This window comes from Folsomia candida, unplaced genomic scaffold (genome assembly GCF_002217175.1).
Source record: "Folsomia candida strain VU population unplaced genomic scaffold, ASM221717v1 Fcan01_Sc004, whole genome shotgun sequence".
Taxonomy (NCBI): Eukaryota; Metazoa; Arthropoda; class Collembola; order Entomobryomorpha; family Isotomidae; genus Folsomia; species Folsomia candida.
Genome location: NW_019091196.1, coordinates 1,085,498 through 1,098,729, shown reverse-complemented (window position 1 = coordinate 1,098,729; position 13,232 = coordinate 1,085,498). Strand labels below are relative to the sequence as shown.

Genomic DNA, 13,232 nt, shown 5'->3' with positions numbered 1-13,232 from the left:
GCAGTTGTCAATATCTTATTTTTAGCAGAAGATATGAAGCTCAACATTATCCTCTTCAATTGCATGCATTTCGAGCTTCATATCTTCTGCTAAAAATAAGATATTGACAACTGCTACACAAGCTATTGTAGTACAACTAATAATCTTTCATGTGCAATATCACAGATGACAAATTTCCGCGTTTTACGAAAGTTATCGCAAATTACAAGAAAAAAAGGTCGGTTCAACCGACGTACAGGCTTGAAGCCTACCGATCGGCACAAAATATAAAAGCCAATAAACTAATCAACACAATTACATCACAAGCACCTGAAAAGTCACAAGTCAGTGAAGCAGATCACACGGAGGAACCTCCAATAAAAAAGCCTACACGCCGCCGAAAATCGGTTAAAAATATTACTTAATTTATTTAATTTAAAGAACCAAATTTAATACTTGAATAACTTAATAAATTTAAGTTAAAGTCACTTATTCCAGTTAAATTTATGTATTTATTTCTAACTTTCTTATACCAAATCATATCATACTAATACTTCGTATACTGACATCTGATCTAAGCACGATCGCAAAAATTCAAACATAGTTTCCCAAATTTTACGCATTTTAAGTTTGTCGTACATATTACATATTTTCATACAAATTTTGAGGATTTTGGGTACATACATACTTTCCTTTAGGTACATAAATATCCGCCCTCTGATTATAATATAATTTTTATGTACTAATACTTTGTACTCTTGCATGAACTAGCATCAATTCTTTGTATTACTTTTCAAAATTTTGTCGTTATCTTTTGAAACATTCGTCCCCTCTTGAGAGAGTGCATTTTGTTACTAAATGGAATGAAAGCCGATATTTGGGAGACATTTTTGAAGAGATTCAATTATCCGACGCCTCATCGTGTGGGTTTCAATGCTGGAATTTTATACCCGGGAAACGGGTAAACCCCCTCGTTAGCCAAACCTGTAGTTAATCCAAATCGTACTTAGAATTTACGGTCACAAAGAGATGGATGTCACCGGAATCGAGGAGTAGCTCGAGGCCTTCTTTGTGTTGGGCGAGCTGGCCAACACAGAAATTTAGAATAATATTTTGGACACAATTTTCGCGAAAAAATTAATTATTTCGCTGCATAGGCACCGTGGAGCAAGACGCGTTGATCAAAGCCCTTAAAACGGGACAAATTTTTGCCGCTGGGTTGGACGTAATGACCCCAGAACCGCTCCCAGTCGGTCATGAACTTACAAAATTGAAAAATTGTGGTAAATTGTAGAAATTTTGAAATTAGGGGAAAGATTTATGGAGTGATTTTGACTGCTTTCTTGGAATTTTAGCCGTTTTGCCTCACATTGGGAGCGCCACGATTCAGGCGAGAATGGCCATGGCAATGTTGACGACGAGAAATATTGTTGTAGAGATTTGGAGGAACATAAATATCGACGAATTTCGACTGCTCCTGGTTCCTCGATGCCCGTTCGGGATACTTCCAAATCGAAGAAGGTTGACGCGCAAGTTAGTAATTATGCAAAAACTAAATAAATACAACTTCAAACAAGCACAGTAATTAGTTTTCAACGATTTATTTTCATTTTAAAAAACCATCAGTTGGGAGAATACACTCCGACGACATCCAAAATACCGCCACAGTAAATGCAGAAGTGGCCCTCGATCTGCATATCTAAAAAAAGTAAAATTTATTGAAATAAACCATTGCAAACGAAATGTAGCAAAAGGGTGTAAACACACGGAAATGTCTTAGTATTTCGCCAACGTCGTCTTCCTCCACCTCCCCGTCTTTGTCTCACATTACGCCTCGTTCTTAATTTTACGAAAATTGAGAGAAAATACTCCTCACGCAAGGTCAACATTAAATGAAACATTTGCCAAAATGATTAGCGCTGGGTGACAACTTTGCCCGATTCGAAACTCGACCAGAATTTCGCCTTCATTTCTGACATGACGCCACCCACGTATTTCAAACGTCTAATCTCTCTAACTTGAAAATAATTTGCTGTCTAGCCATTATGGACATATGTGACTAGGTTTTAAATGCATCCTTGCAGATTGTACTGCTTCTTGCATTTCAGATCTGCGACAGAAATGTTGTCGTAGGGTTTCGAAGTTCCACCCAATCGGTAGTTTTCGACTCTACAAATTTCCCATTGATAAATAGCTTGGTGGTCGGGAAGGAGGAAGTGGAGGTTGTTGGATACACGGACGGACAAGACATTTCCGTATGTTTTCACCCCCTGAAATGACAGGATGACGAACCAGCTGCCACAGGGGCGAAGCAAGCTCCGCATCTTCGCCCTTGGAACCGAACACGACATCGCTGGCAAGCAGGAGCCCTGGGGTGGGCCTCAGCTCCACAGGCAAAGCAAAACCGGACAACAAACGAATTCTGTAAAAAAAATAGATAAGGTGAATTAGTGTATAACAGAGTTTATAAAATCACCCAGCATAAAATGCAAAATATCATAAAAAATGTTTGGAGTTGGGGTTTAAAAAGAGAGGTGCGAAAGGTTAGCGAGCGGCAGTTATCGTAAGACAGACGGAGGTAAGGTACAGAAGCCCTGTTTAAAAATAAACACAAATACCCGTCGAATAGGTGGATCGGGTTGTGGGTGGGTCCGTCCTCCCCGTGTGTAGGGATGAGGGCGAGCTCCGCGCCTTCCCCTCGGAGCACCGCCTCGCCGGTCACAACTCGGTGGTGGTGACCCGTGTAGGTTCACCCTTTTCACAGGGGCGCCTTTACCTCTTTCCTCTTGGTCTTCTTGCTTCTCTTGTCGATTTTCCTTCTCCACCTTATCCTTATCTTTGTGCTCCTCTTCATCTTTTTCTACTCTTTCACCTTTTTCTTTGTCGTTAGGTTTCCGTGGTGGGGGAGGTGGGGGTGGAGGAAATGGAGGCATCATCATTACAGCACTCATCTGACAAAAAAATCAAGGTCTTGATAAATAATTATACCCAATTCTTGCTTCTGCTTCAACAAATACGACATTTTAAATTTTAACAAAATACTCAACAAATAGAGATATATTTATACTTGTGGATAAACAACTAACTCTGCTACCAATTAATTGACCCACCTTGATTCAGACGAACGGACGACCAGGAGGGTGTAATGATTTTACCTTCTGCTAAAATGTCAAAGTTTAAGAGTAACGATATGTAGCCCAATTAACGGTCCAATTAATTCTTCGGAATTAATCTTCACCACCGCGTCGTCACTTTATTAATTGTTCGCCAGGGCTGTTTGGTTTCCTCTCAAAGGCAAACTACCCTCGACCTGGAGGCTATATCACCTGTAATAATAAATTAATTTTTAAGCACATTTATAGAATGAATAAATGGATTACCACGACAACCAATTAATTTGGTAATTAATTGGTTGTCATGGCAACCAATTCGCTTACCTAAATAGAGTCGAAGAAAGGAGAAGGTTCTGCTGCAGTTGCACTGAAGAAACTGCCAAAAATGAGTGAGACGAGGAAGCGTGGTAGTTGGTGAAGAAACAGGAGGTAGGCGACCTCTGCCACCTCCTGTTTCAACCCAACAGTTCACTCTTCCTCAACTGCTGGAGTACAAAAGGAGCGTAGTACCTTAAGTCCCGACCAGGATCATCTAGTCGTTAGTAAAAGTCGATTTAAGAACTGCTTTACCACGTGGTTTTCTCCAATATTTGAATCGTTTTATCTCTTCTGCGCCCTCAGCGTGGTGCGAAAAAACTGGAAGAACAAATGCATCGGAAAAACTGCCGAAGGTGGGATGATTCTCAGTGTAATTGTCCTAATGAATATTTTGAGCTTTGGTGTAAATCCCAATGCGACCGCGATGTCAGTCATCAATTCCGATTTAAAGCTTACTGAAAAATTCAGAGGTAATGGTGGTGTAAAATTGTAATATTTTCGTAGATGTGGGCAAAATATTTTGGAAAAAATTTCAGTATTTTGAGAAGTATTTCGTTTCTTGCGGATTTTCTACATTTCGCAAGCAATGCAAGAAATGCGAGGTGCAAGAAACTGGGAGACAGTGCAAGAAATAGGCGCCACGCCACCTAGCCCTGCGCCATGTGACATATGTATAGCGATGGGAAGTAGTTTTTTGCACTGTACATTTTTTGCAGGCCAAAATAGCTGCAAAAAACTTTTTTGGAGTCATTCAAGTGATATGGAGCTCAAAATACGGTATTTTTAACAAAATATTACCCACTGTTATATTTCCTCAAAAAATCTGCCCTATTTTAGCCCAGGATTTCAAAAAGATTCGGACCGACCATTATCTGGAAGGATTTATGATGATCTCATCCATCGTGGGATTTGCATCTGCCTTCATAAATCTAGGACGCGTGATTGTGGATCACTGCGCCCCTCCATTTCTTGGAGCGTACTTTTTTCAGTGCTCCCCTTGTTCCGGACGTAATCCTGAGGTCAATTGTGTTGCTTTGATTGTCATTCTGGTGGCGGACTTTTATTTCGTATTTACCATCTTGCATAAGGGATTTTTTTATTTGATTCATGTCGTATTTGCTACAACGGGGAGGATGGTGGATTATTTGGAAATCATAAGAAGGTAAGTTTGCGCGTGTGATGTGTTTCGGGTGCCATTTACAAGAAATAACTGCAAGAAACTGGTTGCAGAAGTCAACGCCGACCAATTTGGCGGCGGCGCGAATTTTGGGGATTTTTCGGCGCGGCTTCTCAATGTTGAAGGATTAGGGAATTAGATTTATCGGCATATGGCGGCGCAGCGGCGTGAGATCGGCGGCGTTGACCTCTGGTTTATTACAGCTACTTATTCTGACCTGCAAGAAATGTACGGTGCAAAAAACTACGCACCGTAACAATGCTTCATAAAATACCTGTTCAATTTTTCTTCAGTCAAAAATCAATCATCCCGATTTCTTACTGAAGATTTGCACTCACATTCATTTGTCATTTTCTTATCAATGCATTTCATTTAACTTCATCGGACTTCATTCCTTGCTTCGCCCCATGTATTAAGCATAGGGGAAAAATGAAATGATTGAGAAATCTTTTCATTTACATCCATTTATCTCAAATGACGGAATCTTCCAGTCATTTTCATTCAAATCACAGGAAATTCATTTTCATTCGCTGTCATTCACCATCATAATCACTTAAATGAATGAAAGTGAACAGGTATGCTTCAAACTTCGCGTGGCTAGATTGGCGCATATTTCTTCTTGCAGTTTCTTGCACCTCGCATTTCTTAATGTGCAAAAACTGTTGCAAACCCGCAAGAAAGGGAACACCGATTTGAATACAATAATTTTGTGATACATCCACAAAAATATTTTTATTACAGCTCATCCTCTGATAATCTTCATATTTACAAAGCCCTCCAAATACTAGAAGCACAACTGAACGACTATGTCCGACTCCGCGTCATGCCGGCATTCATATCACTCGTCCCGGTTATCGAAGTGCTAAGTTTATTCGTAATTATTAAGTTACACGGGCAAGTCCCGCTCCCAGGATTTCTTCTTTTTCCCCAAGGCTTCATCACAACAGGGTCCGCACTGATCGTGTACGAAACCGTGGCCGCCATCTTGAACACGAAATCAGCTCAAACTATTGGGAAATGGGGGCAGCAGGAAATTTATCGGGGTAAAGTTAAACGGAGAGAGGTGAGGTCACTAAGGTCACTGATGGTGAAGTTTGGGGCCAATTATATCGACAAAGGGACACCTTTAGTCACCCAAAATTTTTGCGTTAGTCAAACCGTGTCCATGTTGTTGATGAAGAGGCAGTAAATAAATTAATGGATTTTGATTTGATTTTGTACTTATTGATTGCAGTTTTTTAGCTACAAGTAACCAATTTCTAGAAATAAGGGGAAGAAAGTGGTTTCTTGCAGCAAACATTTTGAGCAAACTAGTGTCAATCGATCACAAATTTAATTAGGATGAAATTTTCAAACGACACAATCTCCCAATGGGCACGTTTGACAGAGTCATTTGCATCCGATGAGGAGAAAACGCGACATACTTACACAAACATAAATCCAAATTCGACTTGTGACAGTTTAACACCAAGTTTAAGCTTTTCTAAAAACCTTTATTACAAGTATAAAATTAAAGGTTGGATTATTGTTCCTGCAAATAAACCAATGTCAATAAGATTGTTTTTTGTCGTAATTAAACAAATTCAAATTATTACATGCTAATTTTTCACCAATCTACATAAATCCAAGTTATAAGAGTTAAACACCAAGTTTTGGTATTTGAAAAAAATATGTGTGAAGAATGTAAAAAAGGTACGAAGCATTGGTGGTAAATTTTGATATTTTTTTTATTCGGAATATTTTAACGGATTTTATAACGCTACCAAAACCTCGTGAATTGCCTCTCCGTAAGTTTTTATGAACAATTTACGAGTCAAAAATTGTGTGGTGGCAAATTTGCTATTAAAAATTGAAACGAAGGAATTCACGCTTTCATTTGAGCTCGTAAAATCGTAATTTTACAAACTTTTTCAAAATAAAAAGACCCCCTTGATCTGAGTAAGTTTACAAAAATTTGGGAGCTACATAATTTTACTTCGAAATATTTGTAAAAGTATTTGTAAAAGTTCGTAGTTTTACGAAGTTACCAAGGCCTTCGTAAATTGTCTCACTGATTGCAGTGATTGGCGATGAAAAAATATTACCAGACCGGTTTGTGAGTCAAATTGTCTGCATATTTTACTTTCAACCTATCAAATTCCATCGAGCTGTCACTTATCAATTATTTTTATCACTAAATTTGCATAAGGCGGAAATGCGTACGTAATTATATAACGTGTCGGTCAATATCATAACTCATCACCCGCCCCCAACAGCATCTTCTTCCTCGTATTTTACAAATTGAAAAATCACACCTTTAAATAAATCATCATGCCCATTAATGCATCCTCAACTGTAAAAATTATGACCAAAATTCTATGCAAAAAAAAACTTTCCCTTGCAAAATACTTGGGAAAAAAATACGCTAAAAATGTAAATTAAATAACAATCTGAAAATTAGTTGTGTAAATTTGTATACTGTTCAATTTGATAATTTAGATCTATTTTAGACTGTAGATAATTAAAATTACAAAAATTTACTTGTGTGCAGCAAAGTTTGACAAAAAATGCGATTTTATTTTAAGCTGTACATTTTACTATTTTAAATAACAATCGCAAAAACACTTCAAACGTTGATGGCAGCAACATAATTGAAAACCCAATATTACAATTCTTGACAGAATCGTGTCATAAAGTTTTAAATCGCGAGAAATAAATAAATTTCCAAATAATTTTAAAATCCGGGATGACGTATTTTTACTAACTTTTAAGCTAAATAAAAAACTCCAAATTAAATTTGTGTAAAGAAATCAAAAGCATGTAATTTTTTTATTTTTTATTTTTTTTTATTTTTTATTTTTGCAAAGCATTATCAATTCAGAATAAAACATGAAATCGGATAAGCAAACAACAAATCGTATATCTGTAATAAGTAATTAAATCTGACAATTAAAAAATGGCAACGACCTGCTCTACAAATTTGTCGTCCAAAATTTTAAAATAAATTCCCAAAGAATGATTACAAATGTGCTGATTTTGTGACAATATTGGCGATGAATCATCCAGTACTAGCGTTAATTCAAAAAGTACCGTATTCCTTTTTGCATTTTTGAAGATTTAAGGTTTTGAATATATTCCAACCCTGAACATTTCTTTAAAACCAAAAATTCGAAACTTTAAAATTTCTATTCATCTAATAAAATCTTCAAAATTTCTCTCGATTATTAATCCCATCGTAAAAACTAATGCACTTGTTTCAAAAGAAATTAAGCATTAAATTACGTCACAATAACAATCCGCTCTTTTTTTTTACTGCTGACCATGTATTTATTAATGACTCATCAAATTTTTACATCCTCCATTAAAAAAACAAAATTTCCTAAATATTTCATTACACAAATTATTTATTGACTTGCAATTCATTTTATCCGTCTTGATGTCCAATTACCGAAAGAAGTAAAAAATAGAAGAATACATGTGTCTCAATCAATTCACACAACAAGTAAATAACTTGTATGCACACTCTTAGAAAATTGGTATTAAATCATTACCGACCAGGTATATGACTCTACCGGATCTGGTAACAACGGGCATTATGTTGGATAAAATGATCTAATATTAGGTATTTAGGTTAGCTATTTCAAGTAGCCTTTCATAACGGATGTTTATGGCACCGACTTTATTGGACCTTTGTACAGTGTCAGCTCATTCTTAGCATTCCCATTCTTGGGAGAAGGATTTAGCACTTCCTTTCTATTTAGGTCAGACACTTTGGAAAGTGTCGTGAGGAACAGTTTCATACATTTATTAATACATATTCTATTACTCATGATGTCTATATAATCATGTTGCATGTTGACAATAAATTATCAGTCGATTGGCAACCGTCGTGTTGTATCGTTGTTCATTATTTACCACATGGTATCTTAATCGTGGTTTTCGATCGCACAAGAGGCAAGTTGAGATTTTCGAGTTATCTCAAGTTTTACGTTTTGAGACAGAGTGAGAGGTTGGGTATGCTCTAACAGAGGGCATTAGCCAGGTAAAAGCTTTTAGCTAATCCTTCTCACTTTTCGGGAAAGTTGAGACTCTTCTGAGACTCCTTCTCGTTGTCGTCAAAACTGGTTTGTCCAGACTCGCGTTTAAGGATAAAGTCGTCAAGTTTCGCGAAAACGTCGCGTTTATTCTTACTTCGAGTAGTGAAATAATAATCGTCAAATTACACAGCTCCATACTTACACAGTTTACACAGTACACAGTAGTTTACACAGTGTGAAGTTGCAGCAGTGGTGTGTAACTAGATACGTAATCAAGATTCGAGTGGTAGCGTGGAAGAGAGTCATCATCATGAAGAAAGTTGAGACGTCTCATATTCCCAAGTTGAACGGGGATAACTACCAGCCTTGGAAGCTACAGGTCACCTTGGCGTTGCAGGCTGGGGGCGTTTGGGGGTACATAGATGGTACGAAGAAGAAGCCAACCCTCAAGACCGATGGGAGCAACCAAACAGACGTGGACAAGTGGGACGAGAACGACGTGGGAGCTCGCTCGCTCATTGTTCAGCTACTTGAGCAAGGTCAGATGGCGCATATCTATGCATGCGACTCAGCAAAAACTACCTGGGAAAAGATTGCGGAAGTAAATTCCGATGCAAGCATTCTGAACGTGCAGCGGACGCTCACCAGGTTCTACAATTTTAAGATTTCTGAAGATCGGTCTGCGGTGGAAGCCTGCGGTGAACTGGAGGAGCTGGCGAGAGCTCTTAAAGAGATGGGGAATCCGGTGACTGCACAAGCATTGGTCATCAAGGCTGTATCGTCTCTTCCCGAGTCGAAGTTTCACGCGTTTAAAAGGGCCTGGGGCAGCGTTGACGCCGCAAGTCAGACCATGGCAAATCTCATTGCAAGAATCAAAAATGAGGAACTGTCATTTAAGGCCAACGGTGAAGGCGGGGAGGAGCAGCAGCAGTTCAACATCGCCTTCAACGCCCAAAATGGTAACAAAAAATTCCAAAAAGGAAAATCCAACCAGCAGCAACAACAGCAGCAACCCCAGAAGAAGAAACGAGAAGGGGCGTGCCGGAACTGCGGTATAGAGGGACATTGGGCGAGGGAATGCCGTAAACCCAAAAGGGAAGAGGGTGATGAGGCTAAGTGCAACAACAACAACAATAACAACAACTCCAACCGCAAGCAGAACCGTAAAAACAACAAAAAGCAGAATGAGGGTCCTGGGGATTGCCAAGCGTTCCTGGGGGGGCATGAGATGGAAGAGGGGAGCACCCGATGGATTAGTGACAGCGGGGCCTCGTTCCATATCACTGGAAGAAAGGATTGGCTGACGGACTACAAAGAGTTCAAGAATCCCATTCCTGTCAGCATCACGGACAACTCCTCCATCCGGGCACTGGGGAAGGGGACCGTACAAGTGGAAGCTTGGGTGCAGGGGGAGTGGTATCCCATATCTATCCACAACGCCCACTATATTCCTGGTGCCGTGAACCTCTTTAGCGAGGGGATCATGGACCAGAAGGGGTTCAAAATCGTGAAAGAAAACGGGAAGACCACTTACTATTTCAAGGGGCAACAAGGACCTCAAGCTTGGTGGCTAAATGGAAATTATGTAATGGGTTTCCGCGTCCCGAAAAACTCTGCATACTCAGCCACCATCAACAAGACGAAATTGTGGCATGAGCGATTGGCCCATGTCAATATGGGCTACATCAAAAATGCAGTGAAAGTTGGGGCAGTTGAGGGGATCAAGATGGAAGATCTTGCGTCGGACTTTCACTGCTCGGATTGTCATCTGGGGAAAGAGACACGACAGCCTTTTCCAGAGAGGGAGAAGAATAAGAACCTGCAGCCGGGGGATGTTATCCACGCCGATCTGTCGGGCAAGGACTCCACCACGTCTCTACAGGGGTCAAATTACTTTCTTCTCCTCAAGGATGAGAAGACCGGTTTCCGGCAGGTGTGTTTCTTGAAAAAGAAGAGTGATGCTGCTGCCAACATCATCAACTTTTTGAAAATGTTCAAAAACCAGACCAGCAAGAACATTAAGATTTTCAAATCCGACAATGGGGGAGAATTTATGTGCAGAGAATTGCAAGATTATTTCCGTGACCAAGGAATCCTGCATCAAACATCCGCACCTCGCTGTCCCGAGACCAATGGGTTAATTGAACGGGACATGAGGACCGTGAAGGAAGCAAGCAAAACGATGATCATAAAGGCAGGACAGTCTCCGGGCATGTGGGAGGAAGCCGTGGGGTTCGCCGTGTACATACTCAACCGTCTCCCAAACCGGAACTCACCCAACTGCACACCCTTTGAGCAAGTTTTTGGGTGGCCTCCAGACCTGAGCCATGTCCGTACATTTGGATGCACAGCTTACGCCCAAATTCCGGAGGAGGACAGAGACCCGTCGGATCCGAAGGCAAGAATAGGCAAGCTAGTGGGGTATGGGACCTTCGGACGCAAATTTAAAGTCTACATTCCGGAGAAAAGGAAAGTTGTTCCAGCCAGGAATGTATCCTTCCTTGAGGACGGAGGAGTCCTAACCAGTTACGAGGAAGAGGAGGATGATGCGAAACATGAAAATGAGCAGCAGCAGCAGCAACAGCAGGAGGAGCAGCAAGAGAAGATTCATGATGCATCATCCCAGTCCACTTCATCTCATACCACAAAACCAGATGAGGAAGAGGTTTTCATGGATGCAGATGATGAGGGGGAGACGACAATTCTGGTCGAAACTCCAGAGGGGAACTATGAGTACGACCCAGACAAGAAGAAGATTGAGATCCCCTCCAGGAAACTGAGGTCAAAGGACATGATCAAACCTCCTAAAAAGTACCAATCGTTCGTGGCTTCATCTCCTACAATTCCAAGGAATTATGAAGATGCTATTTCTCAGCCTGAGGGAGAAAAATGGATGGAAGCGATGAAAACGGAGATGCGCAGCCTGGAGGGGAATCGTACTTGGAAATACGTACCGAGACCTCGTCACGCCAAAGTTCTGGAACCAAAGTGGGTCTTCAGTATCAAGAAAAATATGAATGGCGAGATTGAACGATTCAAGGCTCGTCTCGTCGTGCGCGGATACTGACAGCAGTTTGGGGTTGACTACCAGGAAACTTTCTCAACGGTGGCTCGTTTTGAATCCATCCGTTTCATTCTGGCTTTCACAGCAGCAGATGGGTGGAAATACAAACAATTCGACGTGAAGACAGCGTACTTAAATGGCGTCCTTGATGAAGAGATTTTCATGTCGCAGCCAGAGGGATTCGAAATAGACGGGGATGATCTGGTGTGTCTACTTCTCAAGAGCCTGTATGGATTGAAGCAAAGCTCACGATGCTGGAATAGGACCTTCTCAGATTTCCTGAAAAGCATTGGGTTGTTTCCTACACACAGCGACCCTTGCGTGTTCATCGGTGTCATTTTTGGATTCATAGTTATCGTCGTTCTGTACGTGGACGATGGAATTGTGACATCAAAGAGCGAGCTAGCAATTGCGTTTGTTGTGGACGCCATGAAAAAGGCGTTCGAGATCACACGAAAAGATTTGGAGGTGTTCGTCGGAATTGAAATCACCATTGAGGGTGGGACGATGACACTAGCCCAACACCAGTACACTGAGGCTCTACTGGAAAAGTACGACATAACCGAGCGCAGGACTGCGTCCGTCCCAATGAAGCAGAATTTGGATTTGGTGAAAGCTGAAAATTGTGACACTGCATACCCATATCAGGAACTGATCGGCTCACTTCTCTTCCTGGCCCCTGTAACCCGACCAGACATCGCGTATGCTGTGACGAAGCTATCGCAATTTAACACATGCTATGACAAGACCCACTGGGATGCAGCTCAAGATGTCCTCCTGTACCTGAGAAGGACCGGCACTCTGGGGATTCAATACGAATGCAATTCTGAGTTCGTAATCAGTGCCTACACCGACTCTGACTTTGCCGGGGACAAGAATGACAGGAAGTCCACCACTGGGTTTGCAACGTTCGTGAACGACTCGCTTATCACTTGGTGTTCCCAAAAGCAAGATGTGGTCACCCTTTCCTCCACAGAGGCGGAATACACCGCTCTGTGCGCCGGAGCGAAGGAAGTCGCCTGGTTGCAAAAATTTGCAGAGGAAATTGGAAGAGAACAAGAGGAGCCAACAACAATAATGGTGGACAATACCAGCGCAATTCGGCTTGTGGACAATCCCGAATTTCATAAAAGAACAAAGCATGTGGATGTTAAATACCACTACACGAGGCAATTGGCGGAAGAAAAGAAAGTTGAAGTGGTCTACACTCCCACACAAGACCAGAAGGCGGATATTCTCACCAAACCATTGGGAAAGTCCAAACATGCTGACATGGTGGAGAAGATTGGCCTGAAACCCGTCAACCGAAAACCAAGGGGAGGTGGGGGCAGTCTCTTCTGGACCTGGGCAATGATGATGTGTCTCTTGGGAGTAACACAGGGAGTGAATGTCCAAAACTCCCAACCCATTCTCTGGAGAGGAAGCCCTGTTCCTGTAATTTCTGGATATGAGACGGTCTACCTAAGGATAAAATTAATCAGCCCATGCACCCTGCTCACTGAAGAAATCGTACCGAAAGGACAACTGGAGACTGCAAAGAAAATATGCAACGAGATGTACGAGAC

At 41.1% G+C, this 13,232-nt stretch overlaps 1 protein-coding gene across 1 annotated transcript; it reads right to left on the bottom strand.

Annotated features, from left to right (window-relative positions):
- Positions 1 to 1,566: 1,566 nt before the first annotated feature.
- Positions 1,567 to 2,915, bottom strand: LOC118435239 (WASH complex subunit 3-like). Its single transcript, XM_035850931.1, has 3 exons — positions 2,598 to 2,915; positions 2,272 to 2,401; positions 1,567 to 1,678 (listed from the first exon to the last, which is right to left on the bottom strand). Exons 1-3 carry the CDS (start codon positions 2,913 to 2,915, stop codon positions 1,602 to 1,604), a joined length of 525 nt encoding a protein of 174 aa, XP_035706824.1. The 3' UTR covers positions 1,567 to 1,601.
- Positions 2,916 to 13,232: the final 10,317 nt, after the last annotated feature.